Genomic DNA, 20,658 nt, shown 5'->3' with positions numbered 1-20,658 from the left:
ATAGTAGACAGAAGAAGAGTCCAATCAAATTTAACGTAAAACGGCACATCGTGCAGTCAAGGATTACGAAAACGGCATGTTGTCCAGTTACAAGGTCCTCTTTGAGATTTTTTTGGATAAAGTGATTTTTGGATACAGTGACTGATTGATTTATCCAAAACCCAAACGGTAACGCTAGCTCCGATGTCGGAACCGGAGCTCCTAATGGATCCTCCGGTAGTGAACGAGTCATCCTTCTCTGAGGTTTGGCCATTTTCAGTGAACTATGGTATCCAATTACCGATCAATTCGGGTCAAGACTTCACTAGTCGAAGCGAATTATTCGGGTATTCCGGTAACAGTTACATGTCGGCGGCTGAGGAGTCTACGGTGACGGAGCTAACCGGAGGAGGAAGAAAGAGACGACCTTTGACCAGCGTTACTCGATTGGTGAGCTTTTGTTTACATTTTCATCACTTCGCTTAAGCTGGATCTAGGATTAGTTTATAGTAAAGTTGATAACTGTAATTAGACGTAATCCTCTGGAATTGGTATTTATATAAATATGACTAGTTGATTCCTTAATGGTTGTTGCTGTGTGAGTACAAGTGATTAGTTTATTATGTTAGTACAAGTGATGATTTTTGAACTCAATGGTTGTGTATGTGTATATAACTTTGAACAGAAAGAATCAAGGAAGAAGAAAATGAAAGTTTGTGGTCCTTGTGGATCTGATGGAGAAACTGAGTATGGTTGGAGAGCTGAAGGTGAAACAAACTCAGGTGGTGGAAGCAAAGAAACAGAAGAAAAGAGTCCGGCAAAGGGTTATATTCACGTGAGAGCAAGACGAGGACAAGCTACTGACCGGCACAGTCTAGCAGAGCGGGTATGTTTTGAAAGGGGTTTGTTACAGTTACACGGATTGGCTTGTTCTTTTTGTTACTCATATCAGTGTTATGTTCAACGTTTTATCATGTATATTATTTATCTACAGCATGGTTTTTATTTTAATTTACAGGCTAGAAGAGAAAAGATCAGCGAGAGGATGAAATTTCTTCAGGATTTGATTCCAGGATGTAATAAGGTACCTTGCTAATAATCCTTTTGTCTTTGCTCCTGTACATGAAAATACAATTGCTTCATGTTCATTGCACCCGCTGTTTTACCATTAAAGCCACTGTTACAACAATGCTTTAACACCTTCGAAATATTTATAAGAATGCTTCTATGATTCAGATTATAGGCAAAGCTCTTGTGCTTGATGAGATTATCAATTATATTCAGTCAATGCAACGGCAAGTTGAGGTATGGTAGCCATTTCTGTGTACTTTATATCTTTCTTCTAAATGCTGCACCTCTTATAATATTATTATTAAGCTATAAGAACGAATTTGGATGCAGTTTCTATCGATGAAGCTAGAAATCGTTAATTCAGATGTGAGCAGTGGTCCGGAAGTAGGAATGTTTACTTCTGGAGATGTAAGCCCCAAACTCCTTTCTTTAGAAATTCTTACGATGCTACTAAAATTACAGTTCTTGGTAATTGTTGATCACAAGGTTTCCATCATCAATACTACATTTGCTTCAAAACATCAAACTTTAGACTCTGTTGTCGATACAGTTCAGTGGTCCATATAGTAGTTTGGTTCTCTTATAAACGTATGATTTTTTTTTTTTTGTTCATCTGTCGCTATTGATTGGATATAATTAATTGATTTTATCTATAGAGTTTTCATAACAAAAGTCAGCCTACAAACTTGCTTGATCTTTGGGATCGATAAGAGCCACTGACTTTTGTATGAGCTATTGATGTTGTATTTTACAGCTTAATACTCTGCCGATTGAGGTTCATCGAACATTGTTCGATCAACAAGAAGCTGACAAAGCCCTAGGGTCTCACAACCGGACTGGCTCCATATGAGAATGAATGGAAGCTTTGAACGAACTGCGTGATTGATCTTCTTGAGGGTTGTGTCTTGTGTTTGTGTATATAAATTAGCAGATAGTACGACTAGGAAATAGAGACGAAGCGTGACTGTTATCATCAGAACTCAGAAGTAAAGATTTAATTTAATGCACCAGAGATAGCCTCTGCATATGTTTCATCATTAACAACTTTTTTTATTGTCCTTTGTAATACTCAATGACTGTGACAGACTCATCATGTCTTTGATAATGTCTTTATTATCCTTTGCACCTAAAAAATACACCCAACAAAAGAATTTGTAAAAGTCGATACCTAATGAACCAAACGTAGTGATTAGTAGTTTTAAGAGAAGGCCAAGACGGCTGCGTTTTTAGTTTGGTTATCTTATTAAAACCTTGTATAGTTCACACCTCAAATAATTTTGTTGACGTAGATAATGAGTTTTTTTTTTTCTTTTCATTTTCTAAAACTGATTCTTGATTTTATAAAGTGATGAAATAATATAGTATGGTAAGTGTTTTTCATCAAGACCTACATGGATCAGTGGGTGGATAATACGTTCGGATCAACAACAGCTTTAACATTATTTATCAATTTAAGCTCAAGATTCAATTCAAGTAATTGGATTGTTAGAATTTTTCCAAAATATTAGTAGGTTGATCGAGAGAGAACGGATTTGGGTTCCTTTCGTAAGTGTAAAATGTGTGCATAACGAAGCTTAACCAATAAACCAGAAGAACAGCATCACGGCTCAAGGACGTAAAGATCCAAACGAACCAACTGGATTCACAATCCAATTTAGCAACATAACGGCTGATACCGACCTACTTCCAAACTTAAATATAACTGCTACTTACTTGGGTCGACCGTGGAAATTGTATTCTAGAACAGTGTTCATGCAAAACTACATGAGTGATGCTCTCAAGCCTGAAGGATGGCTCGAATGGAACAGAGATTTGCATTGGATACATTATATTATGGTGAGTATATGAACAGCAGACCGGGGGCTAGTCTTGACGGTCGTGTTAAGTGGCCAGGATACCATTTGTTGAATACTTCGGCCGAGGCTAATAACTTTACGGTAGCTCAATTCATACAAGGGAACTTGTGGTTACCATCAACTGGTATCACTTACATTGCTGGTTTAGGTTCGTAAACTAATCATGTTTTATTGTATGCTTTATAGTATCTCTTTATATATCATTTGTATTATTCTATACATTTATTATTTGTCTGGTTGTTATATATTTTGTATATGGTTTTGGTGAGAATTAATCTACAAGTTTGATATTGTATGGAATGAGGAATTTTTTACTAATATGTCAACCACATTTGTTTCGCGTATCGTCGATGTTCAAACTCTGGATTTTATAAATCATGTATATCATTTTCTGAAATAGTATTCGAGACATATAAGATTTTTTTTTCAACGACATATATAAGATTTATAAGTACAAAAATTGTATTAGAAAAATATACAAAAAAAAATATTTCATAGCAAATTATGCACTATGTATTAACAACATAATTAAGAATCAAAAATCAGATGATTAACAATAGAAGAAATATCAAATAAGGAAAATTTAAAGAGATCTCGCCTACGGTGAGAGACAGAGCTAGGAGGAGAGAGACAGAGCTAGGAGGAGAGTCCTCATTTGTGTTTACTATAGGTAATCTCAAAGGAGATACATAGAGACGTATGAAAATCAGAGAAATAAATGCAAGATAGTGAAATCAGAGGACATGTTATAAAGCAAATTTCAGCTTGTGGTGTCTATTTTTTCTTGGTTTCTAATCTGAACCGAGATACTTTTTTTAATTTAATCTAGACAAAATTAAAAACAAATCTATAAAAACTAATTTTGTTTCAATGATAAATTTCCTATATGTCGTGATAAGTAACAATTTTAGGTCATGTAAAAAAAAAAAATTCTAAATGCGTTACAATTATGAAGTACTATATACATATGACAACTTTTCGACAAAATTTCTTTAACGAATATCTTTTAGTTGGAAACTCAATGAAAAATCTTGTATAAAAGAATTTTTGAAATCATTTACGATCAAATAGAGGGGTTTTGCTCATTTTGTCTGAAGAAGTGTTGGAAAGACGATTCTTTTTAGTTAAAACCCGATTAAAAAGATGTGAAAAACAAAATTACAAAAACATCTCTCGGTCTGAGGAATTAATCTGAGTTGTTGTTGTTGTGTTGTTAACTCTTATTTTAATTACAAAAATTCTCGACGACATATTGTCCTTATGGTTTTTGGCACAACTATGTCGCGTTGGATTGTGTAGTACTGATAAATTAATGCACACATTGATCCCACATATTCCACATTTTAAATTCAATATAACGGAAATTTTGGTACCCAATAATAAAACCAATGAGATTAGAGAAACACAAAAGAATTTAAAGATTTTTGGCACGCGAAAAAAATTTTTGCAAGCTAATAAGAATAATTTATTTTATACCATACATATTTGATTTTCAAGGAGTAGTAACGTTGAATCATCTCAGGGTTAAGGGTTCTTGGACTAATTGGTGACTTTCTTATGTTTTCATGTATGTAGAAAGCTAGAGATATAGTATTAGAGTAGAGTAGACTCGGGGTATAATAATAAAGATATACTGTAGTATATTAGAGTAAAGCTGAGATATACTTGTAGAATTTGATACATGTCGATATTGTAAATAGCAAGATCATAACACATGTCTGTCAAAATGAATAAATGTTTCAAACAACTAGACATGGTAACGTATAGTTGGTGTAGTTCTCAACTCATTATCCATCATCCCAAATAAATAACTGAAGTAATAAATAAAATAGTAGTATATCTATAGCATAATATTTTTCTGACATTGAAATTAAGAATCTTGAATTTTGAACCTATTTTAAAACTGCATCGTTTGTAAAAATTTAAATAATGAATTATAAATGCTGAAAGAATTATAATACTAAATGAAACAAATTAGAGTGAAAGGGACTGATTATATAACAAAAAATAGTAAAAAAGAAAAAAGAAGGTAAACTTAAATTACGTTATCGCCAATTAAGAAGAGGTGAAGAGATGATTAATGTGAATAGTGTTGATTATAGTTTAGCTGCTATTTTTAAAACTCTGTGTCTGTCATTAAACTCTTTTTATTAAAAGCTACTTCATATATCCTATTAAAAAAAATGTGCTTGTTTGTTTGAGTATATTTTACAAATATATTGGCCGTTGATAGGCACTTTTGGAAAGCTTCTTCGTTGTTAAAAAAACCTTGCGATAGGATTAATAATTTTTAAACTAAACTAATTATTTTCCAGGCTAGAAATAAGTGATTATAAGATTGTATAGGATACTGACACGTGTCTCGGTTGTATCGCCCTAGCCATTGGATCAGCGTTATATAGCTTACGCTTAACGGCTTGAGAGGGATAATAAAAAGTGTGTGTTTTTCTCTGTTCGTTCCTGGAGAATCATTTTTCACTTTTCCCACACAATCGCTTCATCCGTCTCTTCCACAACTGATTCTCTTTCTTTTTCGTCTTTAGTTTCTTCTTGAATCTTCCGAGAACTCTACTCGTTTCTTCCAGATTCTCCAATTTAGCTTGTGTTTTTCTTGAATTCTCTCAACTTTACTCTGTTTCGCTCATACTTGTTCAATCGACGACGTACGAATCGAATTTTGGAACTTGTCGCTCTCCGTTATTGCATTTCCAAGTTGGGCTTAATCGGATTTTGCTTCCCACTCGACACCCTCTTCGGTCCCTGTGTTTCGATACCGATTCTGTCAAGGTACGAATCAAATTTTTTTCCTGATACATGCTCGCTCAAGATTCAAGATTCATCTTGTAGTTAGTTCGTGTGTTCGTTACTTATGGTGGGAATCTAAGAAATTGGTAATCTTGAATTTTGTAATTAGTTAGTGTAGAAAAGTAAGATCCTTGTAGAATCTTGTAATTTAGTTGTTTCTAAGAAATTGGTAATCTTGAATCTTGTGATTGGTTAGTGTAGAAAAGATCCTTCCTTGTAGGCAATAATGGTGTTAGCTTCATCTTTGTAGGTACTCTTGTCAGATATCTCATAGTTTTTTAAGCATCTACTGAAAGATTATGAGCTGTGTGTGGATAAGACTCTAATTTTGGGAAATTTGCTTATTCCATCTCAAAATTTTGAAGATTCGTTACCCTCTGTGTTGATAAGACTGTAGTAATTAACATTTTTTTTGAATCCTGCAGATGGTTGATAAACAGTCCAATGATCTTAAGAAAAAAGGAGGAGGAGAGCTTTGGGAAGAGAATAAACCTGAGAAGCTGGGCGAGAAAATCCACAAATCTCACCGAGAGAAGTTAGCACCTGCTGATGAGAGGATGCAAAGATCAGACACAAGACTCTATCTCCCAGCAGATCTAGTGGAGAACATTCTCATAAGGCTTCCAGTAAGACAACTTGTGAGGTTTCAAATCGTTTGTAAAGATTGGAGAAGTCTCTTAGGCCAAAGCAGATTCATCTACGCTCATCTGAAAAACAACAGCCACAAGTTCCTTCACTCAAGAGACTCTTCTCAGATTTGGATAGTAGAGAACTTGGATCAATCTCCTCTATACTTCAAACTGTGTGATCTCCGTGGTGAACATATCCGAGGTATCTCAGCCTGTGATGGATTAATTTTGTGCAACACTTACTCTGGCAAAATTGCAATCTGGAACTTACAAGTACGTAGATGGCTACCCGATAGAGAGTTTGTGTCCTTTGATGACTGCTGCTGCCTTGGACGCACAAGAGACATGATATACAAGGTTTTAACCTTCAATCTCGTTGCTAGCCGTTATTATGATAGTGCGTTAAATACACTTGAAGCAGAAATATGTGATCTCCATTCACAGAGCTGGAAGTCTGTAGAGATGGATGACACTTGGACTTTGTATAGGAATAAGTTTGTCGTGCTATCACTGGGAGGAAATTCGTTTTGGTTAGCTTGCTGGTGTGACAACAATGAAGTCTTTGTGCAGTCGTTTAACTTTTCCACGGAATCGTTTATACCAGTTAGACTTCCTTTTGTGGTCAAGCCATTGGATGAGACTACAACAGCTTTATCGTGTTTCCAGGAAGATAGAATCTCTCTCCTTTATCAAAGACACAGAGAACTTACTGAGCTGTGGGTTACTAACAGAGTCGGAGATGAGGTTCCAGTTTCAGCTTGGACGAAACTTTTTAGCATCACAAGTGATCATCCTCTCATTCATCATGATCCCAGCTACTTTGTCAACCTAAACAATATCACAATCTTTTGTGAAGAGGTAACAGCAGCAGGTGATGTTCAGATCAAATTGTTGAAATTGTCTCAAACTAGGGTGGAGCGAACAAATGTGCACAGGTATAACCGTTCGAAGACAAAGTGGTGTGCCCCTTCAAACAACTGTGTTTACTTTCACACTTTGGTTCCTGTAGCAGGTTAGATAGATTTCAACAAAAACTTGATTGATTGTGATGTTTTGTCATGCTAATGTTGTGTTGTGTTATTTCAGGATTGTAAGATGGGAAAGACAACCTGAACTTGATCAGCAAAAACCCACTGATGCTGTCTTGATTCTACTACTAGTACTTCTACATGTTGTAATCTGAAAGATGTATATACAGATACTGACTCAATATCAAAAATATTTTGATACCTAGAGGTATAGCCAGCCATTCAAAGAGTGGAGTCGTGGTTAGGTGAGTTAGATTTTAACAGATAGATCCAAGTTTTATTACTGTTATCCTGTTGATTCTTCTTCTTCTACTAGCTAGTTCTACAAGCTGTAATCAGAAAGCTCTTAAGAAATATAAATACAAATTTTGAATCATTACAGATTTGAATCAGCTTCTTCATTGTGGCTTCAGCTTGCTTTTTGAGCTTATCTTCTTTCTGCTTTATTCAGCCTGTTTTACGATCTACAACATTCATTATTTTCTTAATAAGGGTTTGAAACCTTGCACTCAAAATATGCAGAAACACCACTGTATCATCAAAATTACTTGTCCACGGTCAGATATTCAAGAAGAAGACACCATGAGATGAGATGTGCTGTTATAGAGTTGACCCAGCCATAACAGCTACGGGGAGCAAGACAAAGGTAGGGAAACACCAAACTCACTAATGCCTTGCTGTTATAAAATGTCTACGGCATGAAAGGTCTGAAACAAAGCATCATATAAAAGCTCTCCATAATTAGATCTTAAAAGCTCAAAACTGAATCACTAAATCAACCGACCCACTTTTAAGGATTTAGAAGTGTAATTTCAGTGTCTAACAAAAACATTCGAAACAAAGATTCCTACATTAATCTGCAGTGAATGATAAATCTGATCAAAATCTAATTAACATAATATTATTAATAAAGGGTTCACTTCTCCTCATCGCTGTCGGTGCCATAGGTGTGACACAGAGATTCGAGTCCCTCCTTTACAGTCTTTTTCGACATTATGCAAACAGAAGAGATTTGACTGGGATAATTACGGCAATCACGTCTCTTATTATTACCCTTCTTCTTCTTCTCATCAAACGCCTCATAGTTTTTGTTTCTCTCTTCATCAATCCTTCTAGTCCGCTTACCAAATTTTATCGACTTGATAAGCAATTCTTCCTCCACGTTCTCTTCTTCTTGTTTTTTTCTTCTACTCAAAGCCTCAAGCATGGAGTCTACGCTCACGGAGGCTCGTCTAGACTTCATAGACTTAACCTCATCAAGTGCAGCCATAACTTCAATCTCTCTTTTAGATACCACAGTTCTCCTCTCTAAGGACTCCAACACGTTTTCAGTTACCTCACGCTTCTTCTCCTTCTCCTCGACTCCATTATACAGGCAAGTTGCACCTGATTCGACAGTATAACTACAGTTCTTTGGATCGGTCTTAATTATCACCTCCGCCAAGCATTTTGTGCACTTGATGTAGAACCTAAGGATTTTAATGCCTAGGTACGTCTCGTTGATGACGTCTTCTTGACGGCAATTGACTTTGGTGCCTTCCGACATGTAATTACCACATGTGTTGCATCGAACACGTACTGGAAGCATAGATCGAATCTTCTTCTGCTGATTTTTCGGTTTCTGGAGGCGAGGTATCTTCTTCGGATTGAAATCTGGCGGATAATACTTGTTTAGGCTTTTGCGTTCTCCCATAACTTCAGGCAATAAATAACAAAAGAAGGAGATCGCAAAACTATGAAAAACACACCCGAAGAAGAAGAACAGTCCAACAAAGAAGGAGATCTCTCTTTGCTCTTTCTCTATTTCTCTCTTGTAATTTCTTGTTTTAGATGATCCTTAAACGTTAGGGCCTCGGGGACTAAAACCTCCTTATATAGCCAAAGATGAGCGCTTCTCTGTTTCCTTTTGCACTTGAAATTGTTCTTTTCTCTTGTTTCCCCTTTTGTTTGCAAGCCGACTAATAGATTATAGAAAAGGCAAAAGAAATATGTAAAACGATTTATTTTGTCATTATCATCATCTTATACATATTTTTTTCCCTAACAATCATGATTAGATGAAGATATTAGGAAATCCACCTGTTCTCTTATAATATATCTCGACTTTTGGATCATTTTTAAAGGTTTAAGGCCTTATTAGGGAACGTCCTTCTTATATATAGCCGCCGAAGAGGAGCTTTTACGTTTCCCTTTTACATGTCTAGATTACTACTTGTGTCTTTTATCTCTCGTAGAAATTGATACATGTCAATATTAAAAATAGCAAGATCATCAGACTGTGAAATGAATAAATGTTTCAAACAAGTATAGACATGTAATGATGCAGTTTGTATAGTTTATCAAATACATAAAATAATTGAATAGATCGATTGCTACTATTTAGTTGGAAAGAAGAAAAAAGATGACTGATCGCTACAGTATTATTTAACTTTTCCAATATATATATTTTGTGTGCTTGTGTTTTTCATATATGGATTGAAAACAGCAAAAGTAAAACAGTAAATAGCTTTGAGTTTTTAACCCTGATAATGTTTATATTCACCTGCTAGTATAGCTTTTGATCAAAGAGATCTTTAAAAATCTCTCAAGAGAAGGGCAGTAACATAACATCATATCGTTCTCTCGGTTTTACTCTTTTTGTGTGAAGAAGTGTTGAAAGACGAATAGTTTTAGTTAAAAAGTTGTAACAAAAAAACATTACAAAACATCTCTCTTTGTCTGAGGAATTAATCTGAGTTGTTGTTTGTTGTTAACTCTTAATTTTAATTACAAAAATTCACCTATGTATGTTTGATTTTTATTTTTCTGCTTTGANTTTTTTTTTTTTTTTTTTTTTTTTTTTTTTTTTTTTTTTTTTTTTTTTTTTTTTTTTTTGCCTTAAAAATACAAAAATCTAACAGTTTCTTTATTGTTCTTGAGATTTTTTTCTAATTTGAATCTTTTGGGTTGTGTGTGTGTGAGATCTTTACTACTACTATCTCATCATCAAAGTTGCTTCCTTTTTCACGGTCTTCTAATCAACAAGTTTTGGGAATGAGCCTCTTCTCCTTCTTAGTTTCCCCTTTTCCAATAAAATCCGTCTTCTGGGTCTCCTCGATTTCACCTCTAAGAGTTCGAAATTAGGGTTTTTTTTTTTTTTTCTTTCTTTAGTTAGGGCTGATTCGAGGTCGCGGGAGTAATCTTTCTTTTTGCTTTTTTGTCTCCGATTTATTCGTGCCTTTGACACGACACACTAGTGGGTTCTTGACGAACTTATTCTTTAGGGTTTTTTTTCTTTTTTCTTTTGTCGAATTGTTCTCTTCTTTGTAGTTGTTGTCTCTTTTGGGTTAGAGAAAGTTTGGTTATGCTTTGAATGATGTTTCATGGTCAAGGTTTTTCGAGAAACCGTTGTAATGTTGTGGCAGTTGTTTCTGGAGAGAATAATAATAACCAGATAGATGGAGCTCCTCCTCCTCCTCTTCAACCCAAATACCCTTTTCCAGATCTCTCTTCTTCAGGGCGACTCAAGGTAAAGGGCCCCCTTTGAATTCTTCTTCTCTAATTCTCTTTTACTTCTCATAAATGATTTGGTTGAAATTGGGAATCTTTTGTAAGATTGGACAATGTTGAACTAATTTGGTTCTAGTTATGTATGTAGGGATTTTTTTTAGCTGGTGAGAATCTTCAATGGCTTCAGATATTACTAGACTTGGGAGTTCCTTCTAGTGAAATTTTATGGAGATGTTTAAGCATTTGTGTGTATGCTTTTTTTCTCATGTTGTAGATTCAGGTACTGAATAATCCTACGACAGAGGAGTTCCAGGTTGCTGTTAACTCTTCTGCGACGGATTTTGTCTACTTGCAAGGGGAGCAGACTGGAGATAGTGATGAAGTTGGTCCCTTAGTGTTGGGATTTGCTGCTTTTTCTACTCCTGATGCCTTGGTTGCTCTGTTTGGTTCCACATTACCGACAACGGTAGGTGCATTCGTTTTTTTACGTTACTCTTTTTTAGTTTAGGATTTCCTTTAGACATCTGAAGTTGGTTTGGTTTCTTTATAATTTGCTGTTAGTCTCTTGATGTTTCGATTTAAAGGCTTTATGGAGTTTCCTCTACATTTAGTGTTAAAACATTTTTCATAACAAGAGCCCAAATATTCTTCACTTGTTAAGTTTCTGTTTATAATTGTCCCTAGTGAGATATTAATATGCTTTGGTTTCATATTGATTTCTCAGGTTTACCTTGAGCTTCCAAATGGTGAAGAATTAGCTCAAGCACTCTACTCTAAGGTGCACCATTCTTGCACTTTTCTGTTTCCTTACTGTTTAGTACGTTTTCTTCTTGTTACCTCTTTGTTGCTCTGTTTCACCTAGCTATGGTTTAGATTAAGAGTAGTTGAAAGGAACAGTTAATATGTAAAAGCCCTTTGAATAAATTGCTTAAATTGATAGTACATTATGTCAGTCCTTCTAATCAGTTTTTTTTTTTTTTTCCTTTCTATTAGTGCTTTCGTATGGCAGGGTGTTCAATATGTTATATATTGGAAAAATGCTTTCACGAAATATGCAGCCTGCCATTTTCGCCATGCTCTGTTTTCAGTCATACAGAGGTAATATTTGTTTACCCGAGCATCTGAAATTGCGACTAGCCTTGATTTTAGTCTGATTTACATCTACATTATATACTCTTTTTCACCTAGTCTACAAATTTAGTTGACTATGCTATGTTCTTTGGCAATGCAGTTCGTGCAGTGATACGTGGGATGTGTTCCATGTTGCAGAGGCATCTTTCCGACTCTATTGTACGACTGACAATACCGTCCTTCCTTCGAACAGCAACCGTAAAATGAATTATGAGATGGGGACCCTGCTTGCTTGGAGACCCTCCAAAGATTGACGTGGTTTCGCCGGAAGCTGATGAACTAGAAGACGAAAATTCATTAGAGAGCCTCCCGTCAATAAAGATATACGACGAAGATGTTACAGTGAGATTCCTTTTGTGTGGACCACCATGCACACTGGTGGGTGTTGCTGACCTTCTTGCACATTTTATGATGCTTGGCTTGTTTGCGCAAATGTTCGTATTTCTCTATGCTATTTTCAGTCCTAAAGCTGGTTCTCTATTTCAGGATACATCTGTACTGGGATCTTTGGTGGAAGGACTTAATGCTCTCTTGAGAGTAGAAGTGAGTAGCTTGTTAGTTTTCAGTTTAGCTTTTTCTTTATTAGTGGGCATACGAAAATGTGTGCATTTTAGTCCTATCAAAATAGCTTTATCATTTCGTTGTTCCAGATGCGAGGAAGTAGGCTCCATAACCGTTCTAGGTATGTAGTTTATATGGCCTAATGATATGTTGTGCATCCCTCGAATAATCTTTGATTTTGTGCCTATGGAGTTAGTTTTAAGACTTACTGTTACTTTCATAATGCAGTGCTCCAGCACCTCCTCTTCAAGCAGGAACATTTACTCGTGGTGTAGTGACCATGCGGTGTGATATCTCGACCTGTTCTTCAGTACACATATCAATGCTGGTGTCTGGAAATGCGCAGACCTGTTTCAGTGACCAGGCAAGGGATTTTAACCTTTCTAAATATGACCTCTACTCTGCATACATGTGCAATGGGGTTTATCATTAGTCTCCTTTGTAAATAACAGCTTTAGGAAAATCACATAAAACATGAGGTGATTGAGAAGATCCAACTAGTCCATTCAGTGGTCAACTCAGAAAAAACAGAGCGGGTTTTCTCTGAGCCTCGGAGATCTGCTTCAATAGCTTGTGGGGCAAGTGTGTGTATTATACGTAAAACATTTGCATGTGGCTGAACATCTACACATGCTCATATATATATCTGTTTTGATTAGCGGAAAATGAGTTAGACTTGTTTTTTTTCTTTGTAGTCACGACTTTGTATTCAACTCATTTAAATTCCATAGGGGCATCGAGCTGGAGAGCATGAGTATTGGACAGCGTGATGCATTGCTAGTATTCCGTACCCTTTGCAAGGTTGGCTTATTGAGGGTTCCATTTTTCTATCCTTGACTAGCTTATTTGTGGTGCTTCTGTGACATTTTTTTCAAATTCTGCATCAGATGGGTATGAAAGAAGATAGTGATGAAGTCACAACGAAGACCCGTATATTGTCTCTTGAGCTTCTTCAGGTAAACCTAGTTACATTATTCTTGTAAGTTTGTAAGAAAAGCATAAAGACTCAAGAGCATCATATATTAACTATTTTTGTTTTGAAGTCAAAATAGAGGAGTGTATACATGATTGTTGTAAGTGTGAACTTTCAAATTGCCCATCGAATAGAGGTGTGTGTATACATGATTTTTGTGACTGTTACCTTTCCAATGCTTCATGCCTACATGTTTGAGATATGCAGTGGGATTTACACCAAAAACAGATTCTATGATTCCTCAGAACTTTGATGTTGTGAAAAGCCCATATATACCTCTTTGCTTATCCTGACTCTTAGAAAACGAAGAAGGATTGTTGACATCAGATTGTTATGTATGTTGTATTTTGGAGGTCATTTCTGTTGGTCGAGTTTTGACCAAAATTTCCGCAACAAAAATATGCAGGGTATGCTAGAAGGAGTTAGTCATTCGTTTACAAAGATTTTTCACTTTATTGATTCGGTGAAAGCCTACCTCTCATATGCATTGTTACGGCATCAGTATCTCAATCTCCTGTCATATTTCAGGTTTGATTATCCATTTGATATAGATCTCTGAAAGTTATATCAGAATGTTGTATATTACTAGGATTTTATGTTTTGGCAGTATGCATCTGGTATCTTCTCCGTGCTTTTGCTGCGGTTCAGAGATAGTTTAAAAGTAAGCATGTGATGTCTCCAGTTTAAAATTTCTTCTCTGTGGGGATTTTTACCTTTTACCGTTTTTTCTATAATCCTAAATCTCATTTCCAGGGTGAAATTGGTATATTTTCCCCCATCATCGTCTTAAGATCATTAGACAGCTCCGAGTGTCCCAATGACCAAAAGATGGGTGTTCTTAGGAACAATATTATTCTTGTGGTCAGATATATTTTGCTTTGAATACATAAGCAAGTGAATCTACTATCTTTTTGCTTTGAATTTCATTTCTATATCTTTAATGCAGGATGCTTGAGAAAGTCTGTAAAGATCCTCAGATGCTTGTTGATGTGTATGTAAACTATGATTGTGATCTAGAGGCCCCGAACTTGTTTGAGCGCATGGTTTGCTCCATTTTCTTCTCTTTTATATAGTTACTGTACGTCAGGAATGTGACTGAGAGTTATGACTCACAAAGCATCTTTCTTCTCTTTTAGGTAACAACACTGTCTAAAATTGCTCATGGCTTCACAGACATCTTCAGTTAAAGGTTCATCACTTCAGGTAGGCTTCATATCATGCTTTCTTTACGTACATCCAGAAAACTAACTAGTTAAATTCCTATGTATTATTTTTTCCATATCATATTCAATAAGAAATTGAAGGAACCTTTTCCTGATAAATTTCTAGTGCCTGGTCAACGTCCTTAAGTCACTAGTCGACTGGGAGAAACTAAGGAGAGATGCAGAAAATAGTACAAGAAATGCAAACGACGACTCTGCTTTTGCTGGAGAGCCAATTGAAACTAAAAGTAGGGAAGATGTCCCAAGCAACTTTGAGAAGGCTAAAGCTCATAAGTCCACAATGGAGGCTGCCATCTCCGAGGTTATTGTTCAATATCATTAATACTTGTCACCACCAGTAGTGACATACTAATGCATGGATAATCGTTTTGCAGTTCAACAGGAACTCAGTGAAAGGTGTAGAATATTCAATAGCAAACAAGTTGGTTGAAAGGAATCCTACTTCAGTTGCACAGTTTCTGAGAAGTACTTCGAGTCTGAGCAAGGTGGAACTATAGAACTATGCATGGTTATTTTCAGTATTTATAGGTGGGATATAACTGTTCTTATTTATAGGTTATGATTGGCGATTACCTGGGCCAACACGAGGAGTTTCCTCTTGCTGTCATGCACGCATTTGTTGATTCAATGAAATTTTCAGAAATGAAGTTTCATTCAGCTATTCGTGAATTTCTCAAAGGTTTTAGACTTCCAGGAGAAGCTCAAAAAATTGATCGCATTATGGAAAAGTTAGCAGAGGTAAGGACACCATGTATTCCGTAGCGTTTTCTGAATCTAGTATAAATTTTAAGCTTGGTAGTTATTTCTGGATTAGTTGAATTGAAAACCTATAGTTGATTATCCTATCCATTTTTCCTCATTTATAACACACATTTTCTGTTCCACTGTTATCTTTGTGTAGATATTGCGCAGACAATCCTGGTCTTGTCAATAACGCAGATACTGCCTATGTTCTAGCCTACGCAATTATCATGTTGAATACAGATGCACATAATCCAATGGTTTGGCCGAAAATGTCAAAATCAGATTTCACACGTATGAATGCTAGGAATGATCCTGAAGATTCTGCTCCAACTGAACTTCTGGAAGAGATCTATGATTCTATTGTACAAGAAGAAATTAAACTAAAAGATGATGACAGCAGCATGAAGAAGTTCAGCAGTCAAAGGCCAGGAGGAGAAGAAAGAGGTGGTCTTGTCAGCATTCTTAATCTGGGTTTGCCAAAAAGAATATCAGCAGCTGATGCTAAGTCTGAGACTGAGGATATTGTTAGGAAAACACAGGAAATTTTCCGGAAGCATGGGGTGAAGAGAGGAGTCTTTCACACTGTAGAGCAAGTTGACATTATAAGGCCCATGGTGGAAGCTGTTGGATGGCCTTTGCTTGCTGCTTTCTCCGTTACAATGGAAGTAGGTGATAACAAACCAAGGATTCTTCTCTGCATGGAGGGATTTAAAGCTGGCATACATATTGCTTTTGTTCTTGGAATGGATACAATGCGATATGCCTTTCTAACATCGCTTGTCAGGTAAACTTGTAACACTTTCTTCACATTCCCTTTTATGTTTGAGCGTTGAATATTTATTTAGGTTGCCTTGTGTATTGGCAATTTATGTGAGGTATTGTGCCATCACAGTGCAAGTTTTGTTGGAGCAGAAAGCTATTATGGCATGTTGACTATTTTTCCTTGAATTGTCCATAGGTTCACTTTCTTGCATGCTCCAAAAGAAATGCGGAGCAAAAATGTTGAATCACTTAGGATCTTACTGTCTTTGTGTGACTCAGAACCTGTTACCCTTCAAGATACTTGGAATGCAGTTTTAGAATGTGTTTCTCGGCTAGAATTCATTATTTCTACTTCTGGAATTGCTGCAACAGTAATGCATGGATCAAACCAGATATCCAGGGATGGGGTTGTTCAATCATTGAAGGAATTAGCCGGGAGGCCAGCTGAACAAGTTTTTGTAAACAGTGTGAAGCTGCCCAGTGAATCTGTTGTGGAATTCTTTACTGCTCTATGTGGTGTTTCAGCTGAAGAACTGAAACAGTCTCCTGCCCGTGTTTTCAGCTTGCAGAAGCTTGTTGAGATCAGTTATTACAATATAGCTCGTATTCGAATGGTACTCTTCTGATAGTCTTTTATCCTAGTCAATGCATGGTTAACTATGGGAACTTAAAAATAGTCAGAACACATATCCTATCCTCATACCTCATGCAACTTGAAAGTATGTATACCCTTAGAATGAGAAGCATTAACAATAACACAATCAGAGAGTAAAACGGGGAACTTTGTTAACTGTTCTGTCTATTCTGTTATAAATTTGACTCTCTAGTGTGCATTGCAACAAATTTTGGTGTCTGTTATACAACTGCTTCCTCACTTCTTGTCAAAGTAATATGGAAGGCCTGATAGATTATGTATCTTAGGCTATACATGCATTTTGATACTTAAAAATACATATACATATTACTTATTTTCTTTGTTTTGTGACATATATCAGGTCTGGGAAAGAATATGGTATGTCCTTGCTGAACATTACGTAGCTGCTGGTAGTCATCATGATGAAAAGATTGCAATGTATGCCATAGATTCTCTGAGGCAACTGGGGATGAAATATTTGGAACGTGCTGAGCTCACCAATTTCACTTTTCAAAATGATATTCTCAAACCGTTCGTTATCATCATGCGGAATACTCAAAGTCAGACCATAAGGAGCCTAATTGTTGGCTGCATCGTTCAGGTTTCTTGCTTAGTCTTTTCTAAATTCGAAAATTAATATGTTTCCTGGAATTTTGTCATTCGGTAGTATGCAGCCATTTTGTCAGCAGGTAATCAATTTTTTTTTTATATAGATGATAAAATCTAAAGTTGGAAGTATAAAATCGGGATGGAGGAGTGTTTTTATGATATTCACAGCAGCTGCAGATGACGAAGTTGAATCGATAGTTGAGAAATCATTTGAGAATGTTGAGCAAGGTGACAAACTGTCCATCAAACTCTTGCACCTGTATCCCAGTTTTAGTATTTTTTCTCACTTTTTTGTTTCGATAAATGTTTGTGTAACCACTAGTTTGTTTGCAGTTATTCTTGAACACTTTGATCAAGTGATCGGAGACTGCTTCATGGATTGCGTCAACTGTCTCATCAGGTTTGCCAATAACAAAGCTTCAGACCGTATAAGCCTGAAAGCTATTGCCCTTCTCAGAATATGTGAGGATCGGCTTGCAGAGGTATGTTTTCAAGCCAAATTTTGCCTGATAATTCAGCGTTGTATTTTTCTATTATAACTTCGATCCTATGCTCCACACTCCTTCCCGTTCGTATCTACTTTTTCGGCTGTCTTCTAGCTCCCTCACTTCCTTTTTAGTTCTCCCTCTGTAACTACATGTGCTCATTTTCCTAGCGTATGATGATTCTCAGGGACTTATACCTGGTGGTGTTGTCAAGCCCGTTGATACCAATGAGGATGAAACTATTGATGTGACAGAGCATTACTGGTTTCCGATGCTTGCCGGTTTATCCGATCTCACATCTGATTTTAGGCCCGAAGTTAGAAACTGTGCTCCGGAAGTGTTGTTTGATTTGCTGAATGAAAGGGGAAAAAAGTTTTGGGAGAGTATCTTCCGTCACATCTTGTTTCCAATTTTTAATCATGTGAGTCATGCTGGAAAGGAAAGCTTAATATCTTCTGGGGATGTAAAATTCCGTGAAACAAGCATTCATTCCCTTCAGCTCCTCTGCAATCTCTTCAATACCTTCTACAAGGTACTGATGAAGCTTTCTTCGTTTGCTTCCTTTGTCCATTATTACTCAATTAACTTTCAGACTTATTGCAGTACTTGACATGTTTACTACATGAAATCGTACAGAAAATTTTGCGTAACATGTAACGTTGAAACATATTATTGCGTGTTGCAAATTTGATCCTTCGAATTTTTTTTACCTTTGGAGCAGGAAGTTTGTTTTATGCTGCCTCCACTTTTAAATTTGCTCCTAAGACTGTGCGAAGAAATCAGATCAGACAGTTGTCTCAATTTCTTTAGGGGCATTGGTTCACCTGATAGAGGTTGGAGGCCACCAATTTAGTGAGGGCGACTGGGATATGCTCTTGAAAAGCATTAGGTAACCATCTTTCGTTACAAACTTTTATCTTTAATTGTTGAATCTAACTTTTTCTTTCACTTTCCAGAGATGCATCATACACAACTCAACCGCTGGAGCTGTTGAATGCTTTGAGTTTTGACAATCCGAAAAATAACTTAGTTCTGACAGGAGATATAGAGGCCGATGCCTCTGAGTCTCCAAGAGGTGATCCTAATCCGGATGATATTAAAGATAATGGGAAAGTTTCTGCTCAGGCATCTCCAATGATTGGTACTCATGGTGCTTCCCTAGAATCTGGGATACAATCTAAGTCTGATGGTTCTGAAGCTTGCCTCTTAACTCTGTAGAACTTTGGATTTTTGCTTAAACAATTTACAGGATTCCGTTATGGTGTTGGAAAATCATTTCTATTTACGTAGGACATGTCTGGCCTGATAAACTATCTATAAGAAAATTGAATTTATACAATGCCATGTTTTTTTAACCTTTATGTCTGGCCTGATAAACTATCTATAAGAAAATGTTTTTATACGTTCTTATAGATCTATCGTTAATACATCTTAATTGGTTACACGTCATTATCTGGAGCTGCGTTCAATACACCTTAATTGCTTACACATTTGTCACTGAGACTACAAATGTTTTTATACGAAGGATAATTTTCTTATGTCATCTTGTTTCAGGTTTTGGAAGGCATGTGCTTTATGAACAACACGATATTCAGGAAGCACATGAGAGAGTTCTACCCTCTGCTGTCGAGACTTGTCTGCTGCGAACAGGCAAGTTACTGAATTCCTTTACTTAGTACACCCCAGCTTTGGCTTCGTTTTCTTGTATAATTTTTACACACCTGAACTTGGTTTTTGAGAGCTTTTGAGCCATACGTAATTTTCTTTTGTCTATAATGTTAATCGGTGGATCTAACCCCATGAGTTTCCTCTTGCAGATGGACATGTGCACTAGCCAACCTTTTCAAAGCACAATTGAAGCCACTTTTGCGCCATGATATTGTGGCAAGCAAAACACTCTCAATGTCATTTACTGCCAACAGTTTGGGTTGTTTTTTTTCCTACATTGGAATGATTTTTCTCCTGATTAGAGAGCACATCCCAATTAAATTGCCAGTGGTACTTCTATCTTATATTCGCGTCAAACTGAAAACCTCAAATTTTAAGGCATTTTTGGATGATTCTATAAGATGTTGTTCGTAAGTCTGTTGTTCAGACCGCCTTTAGTTTTAAGTATACTAAAAATGTATCCTTTGGTAACACAGTACTGGTTGTTTCATTGACATTGTAGACTTGAATCGTGTAATTATAGTTAATTAGTTTCGATCAAACACTGCCTTCCCTTGTCGGTTTCGAATTTGCATTTTTTAGCAGTTTATGTGAGTACACGATAACTAAAATCATGTGTAAGAGTGTAACGATTTAGACTAAGATGATCTGAACCAGCTCGTACGCATCACAGCGTTTGCATTTGGTTGTTCATTTGCGATCCCCATTTTAGGCGTCTTAAAATGAGTGGCAAAGTTGTCTTTCATTTGTTGTTGTATTTTCTAAACTTTGAAAGTGGTTTTATGAATATAATTTTTTCTTAGAACTCATCACTCGTTTTTATTTGGTTTGTTGTTGTATTATCTAAACTTTGGTAATAGTGTTTTTTATAAAATATGTATTTTTCTTAGAACTCATCACTAATTTTTGTTATACCACAAATTGTCATATTGTATTTTCAAAAATAATATAATACTAGGGAGGTACCCGCGCTTTAAGCGCGGTATTAAGATTTTAATAACAACTGCTTTT

The 20,658-nt window shown here is 36.2% G+C and overlaps 4 protein-coding genes and 1 pseudogene across 4 annotated transcripts; 4 read left to right on the top strand and 1 right to left on the bottom strand.

Annotated features, from left to right (window-relative positions):
• On the top strand, positions 112-2,166 carry LOC104711255 (transcription factor bHLH79-like). The gene is made up of 6 exons (XM_010427943.2): positions 112-429; positions 665-865; positions 998-1,063; positions 1,216-1,284; positions 1,381-1,458; positions 1,805-2,166. Exons 1-6 carry the CDS (start codon positions 184-186, stop codon positions 1,898-1,900), a joined length of 756 nt encoding a protein of 251 aa, XP_010426245.1. The 5' UTR covers positions 112-183; the 3' UTR covers positions 1,901-2,166.
• On the top strand, positions 5,330-7,752 carry LOC104711253 (putative F-box protein At3g22650). Its single transcript, XM_010427941.2, has 3 exons — positions 5,330-5,693; positions 6,137-7,352; positions 7,427-7,752. Exons 2-3 carry the CDS (start codon positions 6,137-6,139, stop codon positions 7,432-7,434), a joined length of 1,224 nt encoding a protein of 407 aa, XP_010426243.1. The 5' UTR covers positions 5,330-5,693; the 3' UTR covers positions 7,435-7,752.
• On the bottom strand, positions 7,896-9,557 carry LOC104711254 (coiled-coil domain-containing protein 94 homolog). The gene has a single exon (XM_019230201.1). It carries the CDS (start codon positions 9,059-9,061, stop codon positions 8,285-8,287), a length of 777 nt encoding a protein of 258 aa, XP_019085746.1. The 5' UTR covers positions 9,062-9,557; the 3' UTR covers positions 7,896-8,284.
• LOC104711251 (AT-rich interactive domain-containing protein 4-like) lies at positions 10,263-12,145 on the top strand. Its single transcript, XM_010427940.2, has 5 exons — positions 10,263-10,876; positions 11,132-11,323; positions 11,582-11,635; positions 11,851-11,955; positions 12,089-12,145. The coding sequence occupies exons 1-5, from the start codon at positions 10,721-10,723 to the stop codon at positions 12,098-12,100; spliced, it is 519 nt and encodes a 172-aa protein (XP_010426242.1). The 5' UTR covers positions 10,263-10,720; the 3' UTR covers positions 12,101-12,145.
• On the top strand, positions 12,233-19,389 carry LOC104711252 (annotated as a pseudogene).

Source organism: Camelina sativa, chromosome 9, assembly GCF_000633955.1.
Source record: "Camelina sativa cultivar DH55 chromosome 9, Cs, whole genome shotgun sequence".
Taxonomy (NCBI): domain Eukaryota; kingdom Viridiplantae; phylum Streptophyta; class Magnoliopsida; order Brassicales; family Brassicaceae; genus Camelina; species Camelina sativa.
This window is presented reverse-complemented; position numbering and strand designations above follow the sequence as displayed.